We start from the raw sequence: 23,357 nt of genomic DNA on the forward strand, positions 1-23,357 counted from the left end.
GCCCTTTTGATAAGGGTTGAATAGCCTGCAGCTAGGCATCTGGTTGTCAGTCTTCCCTATCATAAAGAAGTAATTTTAAAATATTTTTGACCCAGAAGAAGTGAATTAGCCAGCAAGCACTTTTAGATCTCCAGCCGTGTCTAACAAGTCTGGGTGCGAGGGAAGATGAAATGTGACTTGAAAGGAGCAGGGAATCATGAGTCTGCTAAGAATAAGGTTTGGGTTCAGAACTCAGATTGCAAGCCAGGCATGCTCATTAAACACTAGTCTGCCTTCAGAGCCTTATTTTTCATTCCAGCCTTGGTTTTCTGTCCTCAAGCCTTGCCCTCTTTAGCTCCCTGTAGATTACAGCAACCCTGCTGGACGTCATTCCGCATAACTGGCTTCTTTGTCACTAATGCTTCTCCCCCAGTGCATATTTGCTTCATGTGTCCTCCCTCAGCCCACAAAATGGCCAGAAAGGGTTTCTTCCCCCTCCTGCTATGCTTGGTTGCAAATTGTTGGAGGTGGGGAAGAGAAGCAACAGGTGAATCTGCCTCTCCCAGAGACTGTGCTTTCTGTAAGTGGTGCTTCTGAGACCTTCAAAAGCTTTTCTCCTGCCCACTCCCATAATGGGAAGCAAGAAGGGGCGGGTGTGACTGTCACTGAAGCATCAGCCTCTTAGCACTGAGTGAATTGATGATTTTGTGTCCTGGTGCGGTTCCCCTACAAAGCAGCAGTAAAATGGTTGGGATTAAGCAATGAAATCCTGTTGTCTCATCTCAAAAGCTTTCAAAACCAGTCTCTTGCTTCAGGGTGTCAGCTGATCAATGCAGGGTCAGGCAGGGATTTTATCCCACCTAGATTAGCACAGAATGAGTGGTTGCCTCACGAGGAAGCCGTGGCCAGTAACTTCTCGAGCCAGGCTCAGACTCGATGGAGCAGTAGCCTGACCTGCAGTAGCAAACCCTTTGCCTGCTACCAATAGACATGCAAAAAACACAGAGTGACAGGCGGAACCTTGAGTCATGTCAGAGAATTTTCTCTGCCCCGTCTGAGGCTTGACAGGAAATACTGTCTGCTACTTCGTGTCAAATTACTTGAGGGGCACTTTCCAACGGGTCTTTGGTTTCCTTTTGTACTTCATTGAATCTCTCCTCACACTTTACATTCTGATTAGCACAGATGCTTATGTAAATGTTTGAATTCCTCTCCCAGAGGATGCTATCAACATGACTACAGTACAGCAATTCAGGTTTCAGTTGTTAATAAAACCTATTTTTACTCTCCTGGAAAGTAGGACAGGAGGAAGGAAAGAGGCAGAGCTGAAATACAGGAAAACAAACATCACTAGCTGCTAGACATTTCTAGCCCTTCTTTAAGAATTCCTTGGTTATTGGCAACCGTGAGCATCTTTCCACTTTCTCACTTCTGCCCCCTATTCTCCATCCCCTCGAAGTACCTAGCGTTTATCTCTTGGTTCCCTACAGCCCCATGCCCACAGCAAAAATCAGTGGTGGCTCTGCTAGATGACCCCCCGCATATCGGCCCAGAGCGAAGCTGTGTCTGCACAGTCGCTTCCTTGCTGAGAGCCGTCTCCCACGGAAAGGAAATCCAACCGCCAAGTCAGTACAGGGTTGTGTGTGCCAGGTACGTCGAAGAAACCCCATACCCTGAGCTAGGCGTAACTACTGATTCAAATGCAATTGGGGTGGGCCTGCCCGCTTCTGCTTTGGTGGCCCGATGCCCCGAAAGTCTCGCTCTTCATTTTAGCGGTGTTACATTTAGTGGGCCAAATGGTTGTAATTGACAAACCAAAGTGGCGTTCAAATCCCTCCTTTTCCACCAAGCCTGCCACTCTTGTTTCACCTAAGGTAGAAATACCTGTAGACCTATGTCAATACAAAATGGGAACACCTTAATCTTCCAGTCATCCAGGGCAGTTTGTGTCTGTATTGTGTGGCCTCTTCCACTCGGATAGCAAGCTTTTAGGACAGGAATCCTATTCGTTGCGTAGCACCGAGCAAGTCGGTGATCAACAAAAATAAGTCTGCCTGTGACACTTTAGGGAACAGGAAAGAGCAAGTGGATTTAAGTATCTTCTATTATTGGTGGTGAGATTCTTTTTTGGGGGAGTGACAGGCTGATCTTAAACCTAAGAGCTCCAGGCAGATAATGGGCAATATATCGAGGGAGTGTTTGCATTCCAGCTTCCCATATAACACTGGAAATCTGGAAACAATCTTCCTACCGTGCAAGAGGTCTGAAAGTTCACAGGAAGAGTGGGTTTCCCAGGCCCTTGTGAGATCTTGGAGCCTTTACTTCCCATACATGAGCATCTCTTCCACATTCCTCTCTAGTTTAGTCAGAATCTAGAATTCCATATTGACAAATCCTGGGCTTCTCCCATCCACGATCACCAAGAATTCTCCTTCAGCCTCTTTGGCAGCATTGGGTACTCCTGTCTCATCTTTCCCACAAGGCAGCTGCAGCATAGGTTGCTTTTCCAAGCTGCCAGTGCTGGTCTCCAATCCCCCTCAGGGTGCTGTTGTTTCAGAACTACATGGAGCCGGCAAACGAAGCGCTGCTTGGAGGTCATGGAGCTGGTACTTCCCGCAATGGAGCGCTGCTCCCTTCATTGCCCATCCGTGAAACCCCACATCTGCCATTTCTCCTCTGAGAACCATCTTCAAACTCTTGGCAGGAAAAGCTGCCACTGTGAATTACTTAAAATGCTGAGCCAGTGCACCAGACACTTCAAAGAGGCAATTTCTACTGTCTCCAATATAACTGCTTGTCCGCCTTGTCCACCCACCCAAAAAAAAGGGGTAGGAAATGATTCTACCATTGGCTAAGAAGTCGTGGCACATACATATCAAATGTCATCGTCTCAGTTTAAAATGACAGCACATTCTTAGGTGCAAAAAGATCAAACACCTTTTTCATGAGTGGGGGAGAATCTTTCTAGACAGATCATATTAAAACTTGAATCTATTTCCCCTTCAGGCTGCTTCACAGCTTTATTTTCAACCATGCTTGCAAAGCTGGGTTTTGAACAAGGTTTGCTCCTCCTTTGAATATTGATTGGTCTGTCCCAGTAGAATGAGACACGTGTGTGAAAATGTAATTAACTGCTTGTTTTCACTGGACAGGGTTTACTAACGTCATATTTTTAGGCTTACTATCTAACCAGCTTAAGTCTCTAACACAATCATGATTGCATTTGTGTTGTGGAAGAGACCTGTGTCCCAACTTAATTCCAGGTCAGGGCCGGGGGTGGGGGGCGGCGATCTAAAACAAACCAGGATGGCATACGTTCCCAAGAGCCCGTTCTGGATCTCTCCCATCCCCTTTGGTAAACAGTTCAAATCTGTCTCAGGTTGGTAGTAGCCAAAACCTGTTTCTAACGTCTACGTATGCAACCCAGTATCTAAGCATTCATGTTGCATCTGGTACTATTTGGAGCAGCAGTCTCAGCAAAAAGGCCAGAGCACCAAATGGGTGATGGAGGCAGAACTCATGGACCCTCCAGGTCGGGTCTGAGGCACATTGGTGGAAAATGGGGTGTAGCATAGGGGGGAGGGAGGCTAGTGCTGCGCTTTCTACACCTGTTCCATGGGTAGAGAACATAGTCTCTGACCTCAAGCAGCACCTTTCAGGAGCCCTACAATGAATCTAATAGGCTGGAGGAGAAATCCTAGAGCCTCGTTAGACCAGATCCGCTTACAATGACAAATTACGGTGTCCTTTCCCAGCAAGTGAGGGGCACCTCCCTGGTATTCCCAGGCAGCCCCGATAAACAGCACCGTTGTCTTTACCAAGCTAGTGCTGGGAAGGATTGGCTTTCGTGGATTAATTACTTTTCAACCGATGGCACAAAAGCAGGGGGTTAATATTTAATGCTGGGATAGCAGCCCATCCGGGGACCCAGCTGCTCTACACCAGACACTCCTTAAGTGAGAATGCTTTGAACGCCCCTGTCACTTCCTGTGTGTGGGATAACCCTCCTGGGCAGAGTCCACAGAATTGCCTGTTGAAATGGGAGGATGTGCTGCTCTGCATGCCAGATTTGAAGCCGCCCAGCAGCGTGATTCACATAGGATGTGGGAAGAAGCAATTGGATGACCAAAGCCTGACCTTCTGAATGCTTAATCCATAGGCATTGATCCTTCAGGCTGGTGGAATCATCAGGGTGCGTGATTGGGGGCACAGGCACTTGTTACAGACAGCTGAATGTGTGAAGGCTGGGTAAGGCATGTCAGAGAAAGCTGCATGCTGACGACTCCATGAATTGTTACAGGCAGATGGTATTTGGAATGTAGCCGAGAACCCAAGTGCGTTGGATTACTCTGGACTGTAGATTAGGTGTACAGGGACTCCAATGGTACTTCTAGGAAATGGTTTTTTTAACTCCACTGCACAGCCCTGAGAGCTGTACAGGAGCACATCTATTATAGGGCAGTGAAAAGTGGAAAAGGCCACCCATCTGGCTCCTGAGATATTGATGTAATGCAAGACTGTTAGACTCTTGATCTGATTAATAATGGCATTTGGCGCTGAGATTCCTCTCTGGGCAGATGGCAAGTTAGAACAGCGCTATGGGTGATGGATTAAATGGTGGTAGAATTCCAATGAGACGGGTGAGGTGGAAGGGTAAAATATTAAGTGACTGTGCCATGATCCCACTGTATATTGCCATAAAGGGGGAGATTGGGGTCAAGATCCATAGCTCTTAAACTCATAGGCTGCAAGTTCCCTTTTCTTCCTGTTATGCTATTTTATGACTCTCTAAAGCTGGGAGAAAGTGCTTGATTCTCATCACTACAGACAAAAATCCCCTGTCTGCAGATCAGGTACAGCTCAGAGAGCACCAGTGAGTGTTTGGTTTCCCTCACACTCCTCACTGCCAACCCTGCTCTTGAGGAACCCCCTGTATATATGCAGTGGCAGTAATTCATTCTCCATGTTCGTTCAGGCCAGGTTGGAATCGGTGAGCTATTCTGGTCCCCTGAGCCATCCTATTGTGGGTATTTGTCATGGTCGTGTATCTAGCAGTGTATAGCCATTGCTGCAATAATGCTAGAGATGGTTTTGTAGATCCATCAGAGGTTCTCCTTAGCTCAGTGGCAGTCAGTGGCCTGAACGCCCTCAGGAGTGGCGCTCTCACCTGGTACTTTCTTTTCTGCTGCAGAGACAAGAGGCCCCAGGATTCACCTTTTTTGCCACTGGTCTCTCCAGACTATGCCCTGTGGTGAAGCCTACAAGGGCAAAAACCAGTGCAAGATGTTTTCCATTAATTAAAAAAAAAAACAGCATCGCTCTGCTAGGATTGGTAGGGGGCATCTCAGACTCTGAGGGCTTCCTGTTGAAAGGGAGGCCATGCTGAAAACCTGTCCCTTGGACTCTTTGCAGCTGGTTTCGTAAGAAACACACTCAGGCAGAGGTTCTGGTCCCCATACCTCCCAGCCCAGAGACAAAGGACAGGTGGAGGAGTATGACGGTGGTGCCTTATCTGGAAGATCTCCATGGCTACAATGAGGAAGAGGATGACGACTTGTATGACATTGAAGATGATATCATCTACACTCAGGACTTCACAGTACCAGGTAAGCAAGAAGAAGGTGATGGGACTAGGGAGGGGGAGGTAACGTTTCAGGCCAATTTTAAAACCTTCTGGAGAAAACATGGTTTGAATGGCCAAATGCTTTCAATAGCTGAGAAGCCTATTGATTATTAAATGATGCACGATCTTGAGCCAGCTATGGTGCTCCGGATGCATCGGTCCTTTATTTCTTAAATAGGATACCCTTTCCTGTGTGCTACTCACGTGCCAATTTCCTTCATTGCATCCAGTAATAGCCTCTACCTGATGGATTTTATTGTTCCGCATGCTTCATTCCACAGCAATTTTACAAGACCATCTCAAAGTTATTCTGAAGCTCGGTATGATGACTCCGTATTCATAGCAGATAGCATATTTGTGGAGGAAGGGGACGTTCAGAGAGTTATGCTTAACTTTCAGTTTTGTTGAGGCTTATATTCCCCTGCCCCAGTCTCTGAAACTGTCTATAGTTACAGAATTGCCTTACAGGAAAAAATCCCAAATTCTAAAAATCAGTAAACAGCTTGAGATCTTCAGAGCCAGATAGAATTTAACCATGCAACTCCTGTTGATCAATGGGAATTGTGTAGCTGAATACCCCAGTTGGCTTTGGAAATTTCAGTGTCTGGATGCATGTAAATCCTGGAACTTGGCTGGAGAAAATGAAATGAAGGGTATGTGGAGAGCTGGCGGGCCAAGGCGCCGGGAGGGCACAGTACAAAGACTTGGCTTGATCACTTTCATTCTTAACACCAGCAGCCATCAAATTAGTTGCTCAGTCTCCTTGCTCCTAGTTTACCTGCTTAATAGATTACAAACTACATACCATAAATGTGTCAGTTGCTCCCTTGTCTTCATTCTGCTTCATCCGGGTATGGGTGGTCTGATGGTCACTTTGCAAGGAGATGCTACGGTTAATGCCTGTACAGGAGATGACTTCCTTTACGACAAGGTGATCCTAAGTGTCTGAGGTTAGGTCATCTCTGCTCTTGAGAAGACTTCCAGCTCCTGGGGTGTAGGATTGCCAGACTGAGCCAAATTCACATGGACTTCAGTTGGGTTCGAGGTGACTTGTGCCTGCCAATAGTGGGGGGACAGAGTGAGGGCAGCCGGCTTCAGCAGTGTTACTGAGCATGCTCAGTACAAGCCAACCAGCGAACCGGTGGGGGGGGGGCACCCATAACCTCACATGCGCCCCCTCCCACGTCACCTCTGAGTAGGGTATGAATAAAGGTGAGATCGGTGTCCTCAATGCAGAAGCTAGGCCTTAGGACAATCTGTGCCTTTGCTCCCTAATTAGACTGTGGGTGCTTCCTGACTGCATGTGATCCGGGAACTCATCCCTGAGCGCCATGAAGGTAACCTGGGCAGTTTTTAGCTTTGAGTGGCCTATGCATTTAAAGGCGTGGAGTAATAACCCAGCCTTGGGCTGACCTCTCAGGCAGCTACCTACACAGGATTTTCCTTTGTTTGCTGCTGCTTTGGCAAGTGATCAAAGTGAGCTAAGCCAGCAGAATCTTAGCTCCTTGTAAAATCCCCCCCAGGGGAGTGTCCATGCAAATATCCAGCCAAGTGGACATGGACTTCGGCAGGGTGGAGCTTGGCTTTCCAAGACTAAGGGAGTTCCATCAGAATGAAATTTTCCAAGTGGTGGTTCCCCTGTGACAATCGGCCATTCCTAATAACATGGGTTTCTAATAAGGATTTGTGTACCAATACCAGCTGGGCAAACTGCAGAGCTCTCAACACCTTGGGAAGTTCTGATTAGTCTGAAGGCTGCATTCTCTCCTGTCCTCACTCTCCACCAGTACCATTGACCAATGTTTATGGTCTAGGAACGTGACCATTCACTAAGCCAGGGCTTCCTCAGGGAGGCTCCTTCTGTTCCATGTAAAAACTCATTAGGATCCTGAAACTGCCCCATCTCTAGAGCCTTTCTAACAGCAGGTGCGGTGGGGAGGAGAGAAGAGAATTTGCCAGAATATTTCCTGTACTGTCCAGGACCTGGGACAGGGACTCAGTTGGTGCCTTCTCAGTTCCTCTGAGGGGCCTTATGAGGCTGCAGTCAGTGCTTTCAAACCTGGGAGCCTAAAGCTGGCTATAGCCAACCTATAGCCATATTTGGACACCTGCTTGAGGGACCTGATTTTCTGAGACACGCCCAGCACCCAGCAGCTCCAACAGGAGCCTGACTCGAGGCAGCCATGTTTGAAATTCTTGTCCAGTATTTCTTTCCCCCGTAACTCCTGTCTGTGTCTGACGGGGCCACATGCTCCCGTGGCAGCCCTTGGAGGACTAGAACAGCGAATGGTGGGAGACAGAGCCCACACTTTCCCCTCTTCCCACCCAGCTCTCTTCCTCCTCAACAGAGAAGTTGAATCATGTGAATTTATCCCCTAAATTAGCGCTGCTTCTCCCTGATGGATCTGTTGTATTTAGCACCTCTGACAGCCCAGCGAAGGGCCCACAGTGCCAAGCTCCTTGTGTCATCATTGCCCAGGGTCCAGTGTAGAGAATAAGCATCTCTTTTTCTAACCACGTTCTGTTGCTTTCCTGTGCATTCCCCAGGTTCAGAGGAGGAAGCTGAGGCAGGGCTTAGAGAGAACAGAGCAGAGCACAAGGGGGATCTTGCCGAGCCAGTTGGAGAGGAAGCTGAGCTGCCAGTGGACGGGAACGTTGAAGAGGCGTTCGAAGTTTACCCTAGTTTGTTACGGCTACCAGAGAGAACAGATAGTTGCGTTTTCTGCTTGAACTATAGTGTTGGCTTAGAATCTCCTCCGGACTTCTCTGCACCCCAGCAGGATCTTTCCCACCAGTAACAGGGCACCATTACTTTAAAAAAAGCCATATATCTGTTCCATGAGGGAGTCTGCTCCTTTTGTTAAACAAAGATTAGCCCTATGGTCCCAGAGTACAGGTGAACCTGAGAGAGAACCAGCACTGAAATCCCAATGGCACTTCCTGTGACTGATGCATACTCTAACCAGCCAGACTTGCTCCCTCTTAATTCTGTCGATAGGTTGCTACAGTGAAACACTACAGTTGTCTGTTTTGAGTCTTATTTTTAATACAGAAGCTTTTTTTTTTTTAAACAAAGGTTATCGGGAGTTGAGTACTTAAAGGTTTGCTTAATCCAGGTATCTATTGCCACCAAGGGAGATCAAGCCCCTCGCTGACTGGCAGCTCCATCTTGTGCTGCTTTGATTGCTTTCTGTATGGCCCCCATGCCGCCTGGACCCCCTGGCCAACTAATCCTTACTGCCTCACCCTGAAGTGTTTCTGTGTTCCCCTCCCTGTTATCACCCCAGCTGAGATACTTAAGAATTTCTTGTTTGTTCTGTGCTGTTACATTCCTTTACAGTTCAGTGCTATAAAAGGTACAGCTCTGTGTACGCGTGCGGCTGTAGAGAGCGATCACACGTGAACACGTTCACAGGGATGGCTCTTACGCTGGTTCCGGTCACGCACAGGCCTGCAGAACCTCCGAGCTGTAGCACTCCAGCCTGGTGTTGCAGAGTTCCTTTAATGTAGAGAGACAATAGAGGTCATGGTCCTGTGGTTCCTTCAGCGGCGCACAGCAGGGCGCGTAAGATTGTCTCTGTTCAGGGCAAGTAAAGCCAAGCACTAGGCATAGGCTCTGCGCTGAGAAGTGATAAGCCTCAAGCCCCCATGCCTAAATGTGTCTGAGGAGACACTGTCTTAAGTGCAGCCACCCTGCTAGTGTGCCCCTAAGCTCTGCCTGTCCTCCAAGGCTTCCCACCTGCTGTTAGATAGGAGTTCCTTCGGGTACAACCGCACTGGCGCTGGAGGTGTAATTTCCAGCTCAAGCAGACGTACGCGTGCTAGCTTTGCTCAAGCTAGTGCACTAACAATAGAAGTGTAGCCTGTGGCATGAGCAGTGTGATGGGTTAGCCACCCAGAGGACAAGCCCTCCCAGGCCCCTAGGTACTTGTGCAAGTACCCCAGCCTCCACTTGTGCCACTGCGGCTGTACTTCTGTTTTTAGCATGCTAGGTCAATCGGATCTAGGGCGCAGACATCAAGCCGGAGGTGTGCTTTCCCTCCCTGGTAGAAGCGCAGCTGTACGCTTAGTGGCGGTGCGGCAGGGACTCGGGACTGCCAGGTCTGTGGTCCCCGTGCTCCGCACTCTTTACCTTGCCTGGGCAGCACCCTGCCCTGGGCAGGGCTGAGCCTCCAGCAGCACTGTCCTAACGGCAGCATTCATCCGCTCATCTCGGCGGATGTTATGCCCTCAGCAGGCAGGTGCTTTGTAACAAGGGAAGATTGTAGCTGGAGCAGCCATCTCTGCCATTATGTGCTTCTGATGCAAACAGCATTTAAACCCAAATCAGAGCTGTCACTCAGCAAGCTGACACGCAAATTACTGAAAGATGTTTGGCGTTCTCTTGCATGCTCTGTACATCTTCAAAGGGACAGAGCACTCTGGTTAATAGCAGCTGCACAGAGCAGCACTCATTACAATTATGTGAGTGTGGTAACACATCTTTTGCTGTATTAAGACTTGGCTGTTGATGTTCCTAGAACCCCAGTTACCTAAAGAACAGTTGTACAGTGGTGATGAGATAGCTGGCGCAGGCCAGCGCTGTGTGAGTGACTGCCCGAAACGCCCCATCACTGTTTAGCCCTGACTGCTCATCTATTGTAGAGATGCCTTTGCTGAAATAAAGGGCACAGTTCCTTCTTAAGTCAAACAAATGAGCTATGGCTTGGCTCATCCTGTGTGTGTGACCTACAAAGGTTATAAAGCAAAGTACATACAGACTGCCTCTGAGCCTGCCAAAAGCTGGTTTGATCCAAGTTTGGGTACCTGACTAAAGAGACCTGCTGCCCACTTTATCCCATGGCTTCTGATCAGCCCCGCCGAGGGATGGTCAGTCCACAGGGCTGCCTAAGACCCTTCAAATAGGGATAGCTATTAAGGCAATTATAATGGTACCAGTGAACTGGGATACGGTGAAACTGCATGTACAGGAAAGCCGCTTTCAAGGGTTGGATATTTGGTGTACGTTTTTAACAGTGAATAATTAACCATTGGAACAGTTCACCAGGGTCTCCATCACTGAGAATTTTTAAATCAAGATTGGGTGTTTTTTCTAAATGATCTGCCCTAGGACTTATTTGGGGAAGTTCTGTGGCCTTTGTCAGACACAGGAGGTCAAACTAGATGATCACATTGGTCCCTTCCAGCCGTGGCATCTGTCAACTTGTAACATGCAGATTGCAGTTCCGGTGAGTGAAACCTTCCCTGGGAATGGACGTTTGGGGAGCAGGAGGGAGAGGACACGGGCGTCAGTGCAAGCTGGGCTCTGCTCTGTGTGTGTGTGTGTGTGTGTGTGTGTGTGTTTCCGAAATCAAGGGACAGCTTGCAAAGAGAACAAATTATCTTCCCTTCCCAGCCTGGTGAACTTGCTCTGCTTTGCCAGCCTTCGCTTTCTAACGGAGTGAAATTCCATTAAAATAGAAAACTTGCAAATGGCTCTGATCAATTGAGCTGTGGTTCCATCGGGCAGCAGAGAGCGAGCGAACAAGTGACTCATAGGCGGGGGTGGGAGTTCTGTTGGGGGAGGAGGGAAGGAGCCTCATTAAACCTCACATTGATCAGAGGAAGAAGGGGCTTTAAGAATGTGCTTTATTTTTAAAGGGTTCCTTAAAGATTTATGCTGGTCTGCAGAGAGCCTTAAACATGGTGTCCCTCGCTCAATATCTGTTAAATGTCTCCTCGGAGGAAATTGTTGGAGAGAGCACGTTCTGGTGTCTGGCACATCACAAACCATCGCTTCCAGAGGTGTCCACCTTTTTCAACTCCAAGGGTGACATTAAGTGAGGTTAGGGATCCTGCTTGCTGGCTTTGTCTCAAAACTTCAGGTTAAAAGGGATGCGCCCTGTGTCTTCCATCCCCCATTGTTAACCCTCTTCAGCCTGAACTGCAATCCGCAGGTTCATGCAGACACACATGGCTGCTGTATTTGTTTGTTTTTGTTTTCACTCCCTGACATCCAGGAAGGGATTGGAAAACGAAGCCTAGATGAGAGTCTAAAAATAAGTGTCAAGTGTTTGCAAAAGTGTATTTCTATCCTTTGTGTTTGTGCGTGCAGTCAGTTCGAAAGCACTTTGCGAAAGAGGCATTTTCATTTGAACCTGCTCTGTGTCTGTGAGCTGGACCGCATGATTGGCAAGCCTGAGTGGTGGCAAGGACAAACACGCACGCTCTCAGTGGCTGTTGTCCCTCTTTTTTTGTACCGCCGCTTTGCTGATAATGGGAAGGCAGAATAATGCTTGTTCTAACGGCCGCAACACAGTGGGTCACAGGCTTCCGTGTGGGCGGAAAGATGCCAAACTCCATCGAGTGTTAAATTTTTAGTTTCATTGAGAGCTGCTGACGCTCAGCGATTGAGAAAGGAGATAAAATTAGCTTTGTGGGATGTTCGTGTCTTCTGCTGTCCCCCCCCCCGCCCCAAAATCCAGAGAAGCTTTCTGGAATTCTCCTTTTGGGGGGGCAGGGAGCCGTTGCACAAGACAGATGAATGAGTCGGATTTTTTTTCCCCCCAGTTGGAAGTGTTAATTGATTTGGCTCATGTTCAGATGAGCAGGGAAGAGGGGAGCTTTAAATGCTCAGCTCCGCTTTGAGCGGGGTTATTTGAGGTGCTGCAGCCACGTAATTGGGGTTTGGCGAGAAGTGAGGTAAACCCCTGAATCCTCTCCGTGGGGAGGTGTGGCTGTGGTGCGCTGTCTGGTGCGGTGGGCTAAGCCTATTGATTTTTGGGGGGTCCCACCATGACAGCTTTATACAGGGGCCTCCTCTGCCAGAGGATGGTGCCCAGTACTTTGTGTCAGGCTGGGGCTCCCAGAATCACATGCTGTTTTGGACCGTGGCCTAGGACAGCTGGGTTTCACGGTCTGCCCTGTGTGCTCTTATGCAAGGCGCTTAAACCAACGTGATCCAAAATTCGCCTCTTGGGTTGGGTGGTCACCCTGAACCTCTTGGGGCTTGATTGTCGCAGGGTGCTGAGCTGATAGCTGGAGTCCCTGCGCTGGGCCCCAATGACTGTGAAGTTGGGCACCCAAAACTAGTGAATTACCCCTGAAAATGTCAACCTGGGCCTGAAAGATGGATCCCACAGCCAGCCCAGAATCTGAATGCAAAGCAAAACTGTCTGTCTGCCATGTTCTCCAGCAGGTAAGACGGGGCATTGGGACAATGGCCTTGGATGTGAAACTGATGCGGGAAGGACCCCTTCAGATAGGCAATGGGCAAATGTTTGTCCTGAAATCATCCCGAGATTAGGAAATCCCCCCCCTCCCCCGCACCAATCTTCAGTCTTAAATGGGTCTCAATCTTTCATAGCAGGACATCCGCCCCCCCAAATCATCATGTAGCTGAGATCTAGCCAGGAGCCTCCACCCCATTCAACTATACGAGGAAAAGGGAGAGTGGTTGTGACCTCCTGACTGGCCCTGCTCTAGGGTATTTGTTTTGCTAAAAAAATCAAGCGAATGAACTACAGCAGGAGGAAGAGCGAAAACTATTTTGCTCTGAATGGTGTTACCCACTCTGTGCTCCCTCTGCAGAGAAAACAAAGGGGCTAGTCCACACCCCTGGAGGGCATGCTAGTGTGACTGCAGGACTGGGGCCCTCCCTGCTTTACATCCCTTCTAGAGCCATGGGCCATGGTTTCCACATCACACTCTCTGGCAACTGCTGTTGTGGCTCTGAGAGCAAGGAGCTAAACCGGCTTCTGACAGCCGTAGATTTGTAAGGCCATGATGCTGTTCTCGTCTGGTCTCAGGCGAACAGAGCCCAGGGATCCTTCACTCAGTCATTCCTGCCTCAGCCCCCTATCCCGGGGTTGAGCTCAAAGTGTGTCTCTTAGAAAGAAACATCCAATCTTGATTTAAGGTTTCAAGGGATGGTGAATCTGCCATGTTTCCCAGGTCAGATGTTCCGGGGGTAATTACCCCCACTGTTAACATGCACTTAATTTCTAGCCTGAATTTGGCTAGCTTCTGCTTCCAGCTCTTGGATCATGGCATGCTTTTGTATGCTATCACATTCCCTCTCCTGTGTCAGAGCCTCTGCGTGGGTTCTGCCATCCCTTGCTGTGCGGGCACCCCCTGCCCCAGTGCTGTGCCAGTGAAAGGCAAATGCCGGGGTTGGGGGAAGGCAGGCTGGATGCATTCCCTTATGTGGCAGGGAGAGCGATACAGGGCAATGTGCAGGTCAGTGGTCATTTGGCTAGACTCATCTGCATGCACGTTCAAGGGAAAGGAAAGAATTCACTGGAATCTGTTGTGTGTGTTAGAGCAAAGCATCCCCTCCCCTCCTTCATGGCTTATTGCTACCAATGAATTCTCTGAGATCATAGAAGATTAGGGTTGGAAGAGACCTCAGGAGGTCATCTAGTCCAACCCCCTGCTCAAAGCAGAACCAACCCCAACTAAATCATCCCAGCCAGGGCTTTGTCAAGCCAGGCCTTAAAAACCTCTAAGGATGGAGATTCCACCGCCTCCCCAGGGAACCCATTCCAGTGCTTCACCACCCTCCTAGTGAAATAGTTTTTCCTAATATCCAACCTAGACCTCCTGCACTGCAACCTGAGACCACTGCTCCTTGTTCTGTCATCTGGTACCACTGGGAACAGCCTAGATCCATCCTCTTTGGAACCCCCTTTCAGGTAGTTGAAGGCTGCTATCAAATCCCCCCCTCACTCTTCTCTTCTGCAGACTAAACAAACCCAGTTCCCTCAGCCTCTCCTCATAGTCATGTGCCCCAGCCCCCTGATCATTTTTGTTGCCCTCTGCTGGACTCTCTCCAATTTTGTCCACATCCCTCCTGGAGTGGAGGGCCCAAAACTGGATACAGTACTCCAGATGTGGCCTCACCAGTGCCAAATAGAGGGGGGAAATCACTTCCCTCAATCTGCTGTCAGTGCTCCTACTAATGCAGCCCGATATGCCGTTAGCCTTCTTGGCAACAAGGGCACACTGCTGACTCATATCCAGCTTCTCATCCACTGTAATCCCCAGGCCCTTTTCTGCAGAACTTTCGCTTAGTCAGTCGGTTCCCAGCCTGTAGCAGTGGATGGGATTCTTCCATCCTAAGTGCAGAACTCTGCACTTGTCCTTGTTGAACTTCATCAGATTTCTTTTAGCCTGATCCTCCAATTTGTCTAGGTCACTCTGGACCCTATCCCTACCCTCCCGCATATCTACCTCCCCCACCACCAGCTTAGTATTATCTGCAAACTTGCTGAGGGTGCAGTCCATCACATCATCCAGATCTTAAATGAAGATGTTGGAAAAAAAAACGGCCCCAGGACCGACCCATGGGGCACTCTGCTTGATACCAGCTGCCAACTAGACATGGAGCCGTTGATCACTACCCCTTGAGCCAGACAATCTATCCAGCTCTCTATCCACCTTATAGTCCATTCATCCAGCCTATACTACTTTAACTTGCTGGCAAGAATACTGTGGGAGACCATATCAAAAGCTTTGCTAAAGTCAAGCTATATCACGTCCACCACTTTCCCCATATCCACAGAGCCAGTTATCTCCACAGAAGGCAATCAGGTTGGTCAGTCATGACTTGCCCTTGGTGAATCTATGTTGACTGTTCCTGGTCACTTTTCTCTCTTCCAAGCGCTTCAAAATGGATTCCTTGAGGACCTGCTCCATGATTTTTCCAGGGACTGAGGTGAGGCTGATCAGTCTGTAGTTCCCCAGATTCTCCTTCTTCCGTTTTCTAAAGATGGGCCCTATATTTGCCTTTTTCCAATCGCCACGAGTTTTCAAAGATAATGGCCAATGGCTCTACAATCACATCAGCCATCTCCCTCAGCATCCTCGGGTGCATTAGATCCAGCCCCATGGACTTGTGCATGTCCAGCTTTTCTAAATGACTTTTTTCCAGCTGCCACAAGGATTTGAAATACCTAGCACTGGGATGCATGTTGAAGCCCGTGCAGTAATGGGGGGCAGGCAGGGGAGATCAGAGTGAGGCTGAGGGTCGGGGGCAGTTTGCGGACCTGATGGGGGTAGAGGCGATCTGCTGCGGAGGCCTATGAGGTAATATGCTGGCCTGTGGGAAATCTGGGGTTGGCAGAGGCTGGAAACATGACCAGGTGTGGCAGGATGCACTGTGCTGCCCTCAAGCAGCCCTTCTCTCTGGGGCTTTGACGCTTTGCTGGTGGGAGCCATGTGCCCAGCGTAGTAAAATCCCCGAGCTGTCCAGCCTGCCCCAATGAGGGGACATGAAGCCTCGGAGGGAGCTATAGCCAGGTGAGGACAGGGCCACCCCTTCTGGAAGGGGTGTGCGTGCAGTGACTGGGGTTTGTGGTGCAGCGCCCCCTGTTGGAGACAGTCGAAGCCATTCCAGATGAACCCGGTGGCCCTTGAAACTCCCCCCCCACCACCCCAACCCCCACCTAAGGAAACTACATCCACCACCACCACCATGTGTCACTCTCCTCCCTACCAGGGGGCTCAGCAGAGATGGGGTGATGGTTGGCACACGCACAGTGATGACGTGACACGGCCTTGGTGGGGAAAGGATCTGTGCATCCTTTTAAAGAAAATTATACATAATTGCCTCACAGCCTTTGCTTCCACTCAAGCCTCTGAGTCATAACTGAAGGGCCCTGGAGCGTGACGTTTCTGCGAGATGGAAATTACCTTGGATGGGTCTAGTGGCGAGGCAGGGAGGGGGAGAGACAAGCAATGTGACAACTCCTCTCCTCGCGAGCCCTACATCTGATGGGGGTAGCGTGAGCAGCAGGGCAGGCTAAGCCAGCATGCATTGTGCGCTCCTTAGTGCCTGGGACCCCGCTGAGCTGGGTGGGCGTTTGCCGTTCTCGTTTAATGTCACTCCTCCAGGTCCCTGCCAAACACACGTTACCTGAGCCAGAATGTGACCAGGCTGTGAAATTGATTCCACTGGAAATGGTTTCTCTGCAGAGCTGAGTCACTCCTCTGAGCTGCCGCTGGGTCGCTCGGCATTGGGGGACGTGATCCGCGCCTGGGGTTCTCTAGGGCAGCTGGGGTGCAGTTCACTGCCAGGCAGAAAGGCCAGCACAAGCCCTACCCCCCACCCCCTTGGGTCATAAGTGGCATAGAGGCCTCTGCGTGGGGGTGAATTGCATCCTTACTGAAGTAGCTCCTGCTTCGAGTTAGTGCTGTCTCTCCTGCTGCTTGGTGTAAATTTGTTTTCCCCTTGTGACCCTCTCCTGATCTGGGTTGTTCAGCCCCCTTTCCGGATGGGGAGCCAGCAGCTTCCCTCCCAGAGTCCCAGATGTCCTGTTAGCAGCGCTCACTTTAGATGAAGGAACCCGCTGCAAGAGCTGTCAGTGCATCAACCCACCTGTCTCCTGCAGCAAGGTACGGCTGCCTGCTTGTGCCTCATACTCTTCTGGGATGTGGGGTTCGGCTCCTCTCAGATCCACCAGGGAACACACAGGGAAGGGACCGTTCCTAACTCCGAAATGCTGCTCTCAGGGCGGAGCTTCCAAAGGGAGCCGCTGCAGGATGTGAGGAACGCGAACATTGGTGAGGGCAGGGAATGGGCATAACCTAGGTTCAGCAGCCACAGCAGATCACCCGGAGCCATCCAGGTTCAGTGATACCAGACTGCCGGGAACCCCTCCAGCTGGTAACAGCCTGAGCCTTGCTATACACACGCGTTTCTCTCTTAGCACCTCGGTTCAGCTTGTGCCAACCTGGAGTTACAACAGTTATTCAGGGGAAAGTTTGTAGTGTTCCTGCCCCAAGGGGGTAGTGTGGACCAGGACCGGGCTCAAAGAAATCCCACGTGGATCATTTGATGATTACTTGTTCATTCCCTCTGGAGCACCTGGCATTGTACACTGTTAGAAGACGGGATGCTGGGCTAGATGGACCTTTGGGCTGACCCAGTGTGGCCACTCTTGTGAGGGTTAGAGGCACCGGTTGAGCTCAAGGTGTGTGCAAAAAAAGTGAGAACACAGTGTGAGTTTTGCAAACAGCTGTGTCTTGGGAATCCCTTGCTCTAATGACTCAGGCCACTAACCCTACCCTGCGCCCCATGAGGAACAGCAAATGTCGAGTAATCCCAGTAAGCGTATGGATCCTAGAGCACTTAGCAAGCAACATCCATCCAGAACTACAGCAGAGCTGGTGTTCAACTATAATCCACCAGAGCATGCTGCCTCTCCGCCTCTGTCCCCCTCCCACCTGCCTAACCCTGGTTCCTGCTTCCCTTCCAGGACAGGTGCCTGATGAGGAGGCAGCGCCAAATGGCCAGAACCGCAGCAAAGGGCTGCCCAAGCCGGTGTGCATGAATGGGACGGAGCCGGGACAGCTGAGCACCAAATCGAAAGCAGAGCGGCGGGCAAGCGCCTCGTCCAACCCCTCGCGCAAGGCCTGCTCTGCCAGCAGCAAGATCCGCAAGCTCTCCACCTGCAAGCAGCAGTGAGCCCGATGTGCACATGCTCTTCGCAGGTACGCGGCCTGCGCCGCCCTTAAGCAATGGGGCGTGACCAGCAAACCCGCGCAGCCTCCCCCTTGTCCCCGGAGGGGCGGGAGGAGCCGTCTGAGTATGGCCAAGCCTGCTGGGGGTTACGAGCAGTGCAGCTTCTGGTTGGGAGGAGGGAGCTGGCTGCTTTGCTTCCTCCCCTGATGATGTGGGGGGGCCCCCTCCATACAGGTGTCTCCATCTGCCGAGGCCAAGCTCTGAGGAAAGCAGCACCCCATGCAGGGGCATCCCAGCCCCGCTGCTGCAGCTGTGTCCCAGCAGCCCAGGGCACTGGGGTCTCTGCCCTTCGCAGGGCTGGTCGCAGCTGTTGGAAGCCAACGGGAAGGGCAGCCTCTGTTGCCCTTGGGGGGCAGGGATGGTGCCATTCTGCTCTCCCTGTTGGCACCTGGGTCCCACAGTGATGGAACCAGGTCTGAGAACCTGCCTCCATTTGCTCCAGCCTCCCTGACCTGCTACCTCCTGGGCTGGGGCAGTGGGTCAGACTCAAGCAAAGCGCCCTCGCAGGCTCCCGTGACCTGAACCCATCCACGTGTGTGCACACGCCCCCGCTGCCGCCACCACCCCCCCGCTCCCTGAGGAAGTGGCCAGTTCAGCTGCCTCCAGTTAGCAGGCCCAGGGTGAATGGAAGTCCACCGCAGAGCGGCGATTGGGATGCACCCGGCCCGAGGGGCGCAGGAAACCCTGGGGGGCAGTGGAAGGCCCATCATATCTGCCCCCGGAGAACCTCCACTGTCCCCACGCCCTGTGTAGCCCTGGCATATGGGCAGTATCCTCAGGATGCAGGGAGAATGGGCTGAGTCTGCCTGTTGCCTTCCAGGAAGGGGTTAAGTCAGTCCCCCTGTGGCTGGTAGCAAGGGGGCCCAGCTGAGTCCTGGCTCAGGGCTCCAGCCCCCAGCTGCTCCTCTGCTCAGGCAAGATGGGTGATGGATCCCCTGCTTTCTGCAGCCCCACCACCAGCTGCAGAAGGGGACCGGGGAAGAATACCAGACATGTGGCCCCCAGGCCCCCAACTCCCCTCGGCTTTCCGTGGGCCTTGAGTGCCGAGCTGCCCTTTGGAAACCTTGCCAAATGCACATGCCGCAGCAGCGTCTGGCTGAGCCGAGAGGGGCCGCAGCTGCTGCACTATGGCTGTGGGGAGGGACTGGGTGTTGCGCTGACCCCCAGCCCTCACCCCCCCCCCCATGGCCTTGCCTCTGTTCCACAGGGACGCTTCGGCAGAGTTGGTGCATCAGAAGAAGCCTTGCCCTACGGCTGAGACGCCAGGCCAGAGCCGCTGGCATAAGCCCAAAATTCACCCCATGCCTCCCCCCTGGGCTCAGGTTAAGGTCCCACCATGCTAAACCCCCACCCCAGGGCCAGCTCCCATTAACACATGCTCTCACACTCCTGAATAGGATTTGAGGCAGTTTGAAGGGGTCAGGGGGAGGAGTGGGGCAGGAGTTGCTTAAGACAGGTGAGCTGGTTCTCCCCTGAAAACAGCCGGGGCATGTCGTCTTTGGGAAAGCGGCTTTAGCACCAGGGTTTGTAGCTCTGCTGGCCCACGCGCCCACCGCCTGGGATTTAGCCGTGCCAATGCCCTGCCCATCTCAGCTGGCTGACGTATGTGGCTCTTGCTTCCTGGCTGTGGTGCTCGCAGAGCCCTGCCTGCCTTCCACCCCCTCCGGCGGCTCTGCTGCCGCTCCAATTCACAAGCGCAGGCAGCGCTGACTCATCCCTGGTCCCCGCTCGCTCGTCACACACGCTCCACGGGGCCAGGGTGCTGGTATCTGGCTCCCAACCAGCTTTCGGGGGCAAGCCAGGAATAAAAGCCCATTCCTCCCCCTTCAGCTGGCAGGCTGACTTATGAGGCCCATGTGGTGACTTTAATGTTTAATTCATGGCTGGGAGTGAGTCACCTGGGGGGTGGGGGTGGGGAATTAGCACTGGGGAGAAACCTCAGCTGGTTTTCCTCTCCCTCCTGCCCAGCTCCCTAGTGCTGGAGCTGTTCCCTCCCTCCAGCCCCTTGCTGGGGATTGACCCTTCAGCCTGGTTAGTGCCTTGCAGTCAAATCTCAAAGCATAATTCCCCAGGGCTAATCAAAGGGACACTCCCGTGTGGCTGCTGCTGTCCTTCTCCTTCGGTTTACACCTTGAAACATTAAAAAACCAAAACAAACCAACCTCATCTGTTCCTTGCCTTTAATGGAGCTTTTTGAACGCGTTTTCCTGCTGCCCATGCTGGAGAAGAAGACTAGAGCAGTGTGATTGTGGACAAGAGGGCCTAAGTGCCCCCCCCCCAAGATGGGGGCTCCCAGGGTGCCAGACACTGGCCCTGCCCTGCCTACAATCTCCATAGACAAGGCAGCTAATGGGAGGAGGGAAGGCTGGTTATGCCCATTATACAGCTGAGGCCAGAGACTTGCCCATGGTCACATGGAGAGTTGGGGGCAGAATCGAACCGAGGGCTCCTTAACCACATGGTCAGGCTCCTTCCCTGCCTTGCTCTGGTTCTCCTGCAGGCTGGTGCTGCTCGGGGAGGGTCGTGGCTGGCGCTGCGGGGGCGGATCATGGCTGGGTGGAAGGGTCTTCTGCTGATGGTTTGAACAGGGACGTTTCTCAGGACTGGGGGTGTTCATAGTCTTTTAACAAAACCTAATTCTGGGTCATAAGTTCCCGCCCCCTCCCCAATTTAACCCCCTAGCTGTGAGGCAGAACACCCTGCTAGCCCTATTTTATAGAGCCACAGTGGGCCTTGCCCATGGTCATGCCACAGAGTCAGGGTGCCTGGGTTCTAGTCCCGACTTGGGCACTGGCCTGCTGGGTGACCCTGGGCATGTCACTTTCCCTTCCTGTGCCTCATTGTCCACAGGGGGGTTAGTGAGACTGACCTCCTCAAAGTGCTGGGAGAAACTGATGGCTGAAAGGTGCGATGGAAGTGCAGGATATTTTATAGGGCTGGGGGCAGGGGCTCCTGTCCTGGCCTGGAGGGGGCTGCCCTAGCTGTGGTCTCCTGACCACCCCTTGCCCCGGGGCTCTGCGTGGGGCTTACCCTTGGCGCTGCAGGGGAGTCTTAGTGAGAGCTGGCCTCTGGAAGGAGTCTCTAGGGGTACCTCTGCACTGCACACCGAATCAGAGCCCAGGTCAGCTGGCTCAGGCAGGGGCTGCAGGGTTACAACAGCCGTGAAGACAGTGGGACTCTCGGATCCTGGCCCCTCACTGGCTTTCAGCCCAGACATCTACCTGGCCTGAGCCGGAGACTCAGCCCCACCTGTTTTTCTTTGCAGTGTCCATGTTCCCTTGGAGGCTCAGTGGTGCCTGTGTGTTAACAGCTGGGCTTCGCCCATGCCAAGACACGCTGGACAAAGTGGGGGCTGCAGGGCTGTTGGGAATTCCCACCCAAGCCCCTTCCTCCCTCTCTCGCCTGCCCTGCCCAGGGTTATGGCAGAGCGTTAGGCTGAGATCCCACCTGCTGCCCAGACCTCAGGGTGGCCGCTGACTTAGCCTGGCACCTTACCCCTGTGTGTGTGTGTGTGTGACACCAACCCCCACCATGCTCCCCACTGTAGTCAGCCGGAGTCTCCAGTCACCAGCGGTGCCATTCGCCCCAGGCTTGGAACCAGGCCAGAGCTGCTCTGGGGGAAAATCAGGCCTGTGCCACCAGCCTGCTGCCCAGGCCCCATCCGCCTCTAACAGCATCTTGTCTCCCCTCCTCTCCTCTCTTCCCCAGAGCCTGTCTTGGAGCCTGGGCCAGCCTACGTCCCGCCATCCTCGCCCCAGCGCTGTCTCTCCCGGTAGCGGACTATGCTTGCAATCCAAAAAGAGAAACCCTGGAGGAAAACAGAACCACCCTCTCCTTCCCCCTCCCAATCCCCCCTCTCAGCGGCGCCGGACCCCCAAAGCTGGCAGGGGCCTTCAACCGCCCCCCCCCCCATCTCTCTCCAGCTGCGCCCAAGCCAGCCCCTCCTCTGCATCGACTCTTTGCCAATCAAGACACCACCTCTGTTTTTTTTAATTTGGGATCTGGAGGGTGAGGTGGGTGGGGGAGGGCCTGGGTGGAGGTCTCTCCCCACGGGGCATGGGGGCAACCCCCTGCCCCCCCTCACTGAGTAGAATTGTGTAAAGCCATGGCTGTGCACTTTATGGTTTAGACTACTGTTCTATAGATACATATATATATATATATATATATATTTTCCTCTTTTTTTTGTTTATATTTGCGGTATATTTAGAGATTCCTACACGTCGTGATGTGTTTAAAATAAATCCGACGAGGAAAAGAACCAGGTAGTGAGACCATCCAAGAACTGCACGCTGCCCGAGGGCTTGGGAGGGGGATTGGCCTGCGCTCTGCTGCGTCTTTTCTTTTTTTTAATTTTTTTTTTAAAAGAAAATAAACCAATCTTGCGAGGTGGATTTCCTGGTCGTCCTGCTGCAGGCAGCCACTGGCAGCAGGCACAGCTGTCCTGCCCGCATAGGCTGGGGTGGCCACTGCTCAGTGGTCCTGGCCCTGTGCTAGCCTCATCTCAGGGTGGAGGAGTGGGGACTCCTCAATTCTGTTCCCAGCGCTGGGAAGGATGGGGGCCTGAGGGGCTAGCACAGGGAGAGCTTGGGTGTCAAGGCTCCTGGCGTTTCCCTGGGTAGGGAAGGAGTTTCTCCGTGGTAGCCGTGTTAGTCTGTATCCACAAAAACAACAAGGAGTCCGGTGGCACCTTAAAGACTAAGAAATTTATTTGAGCATAAGCTTTCGTGGGTAAAAACCTCACTTCTTCAGAGTCTTTAAGGTGCCACCGGACTCCTTGTTGTCCAAATGTACATGGTGTCTCCCTATCTTTGTGTAGCCGGCACCGCCCTGGTCAGGAGCTCTCTGCTTCCTGTCAGGCCAGTGACTGTCCAGGCCTGAGCCAGGATAGAGATAAATCTCTCCTCTCAGGCTTCCTCCTTGGGGGAAAAGCCCATAGCACAAGACTAACAGTGGGTCTGTGCTGGGGTGGCTGTGGCAGGTAGGGCCCCCCAGCTCAGCCCGAGCTCCTCAAGTAGAATGCACCCCGCCGGATGCTGCAAGCCTAGGGGAATGCCCTGCGGCTGCTCTTGCTGCCAGCGCTGCCCTGAGCCAGCTGTAGGGGGCAGCGGTGCTGCTGAATCCTTGAGGGCCTCGGGCTCTCCCCATATAAGGGATGGGGCAGCTTTTGCTGCAGCAGCCAGGCCTGGCCCTCCCTCTACCTGCTCTTGGCAGGAATCCTGATCATCTACCCTGTGCCTTGCATGATGGGCC

At 52.1% G+C, this 23,357-nt stretch overlaps 1 protein-coding gene across 2 annotated transcripts in view; it reads left to right on the plus strand.

Moving 5' to 3' along the window:
• STK11 (serine/threonine kinase 11) overlaps positions 1-21,995 on the plus strand; it is a 73,048-nt gene extending 51,053 nt beyond the window's left edge. The window contains exons 8-10 of one of the 2 annotated variants that reach the window (XM_074939352.1): positions 5,392-5,585; positions 17,839-18,073; positions 21,813-21,995. In XM_074939352.1, coding sequence (XP_074795453.1) covers positions 5,392-5,585; positions 17,839-18,047 — 403 coding nt within the window. In that variant the 3' untranslated portion in view covers positions 18,048-18,073; positions 21,813-21,995. Of the gene's footprint in view, positions 1-5,391; positions 5,586-17,838; positions 18,074-19,311; positions 19,461-21,812 lie in introns of those variants that run through there. The other variant, XM_074939353.1, reaches the window with a different exon arrangement.
• The last annotated feature ends 1,362 nt before the right edge of the window (positions 21,996-23,357 follow it).

Source organism: Natator depressus, chromosome 25, assembly GCF_965152275.1.
Source record: "Natator depressus isolate rNatDep1 chromosome 25, rNatDep2.hap1, whole genome shotgun sequence".
NCBI lineage: Eukaryota > Metazoa > Chordata > Testudines > Cheloniidae > Natator > Natator depressus.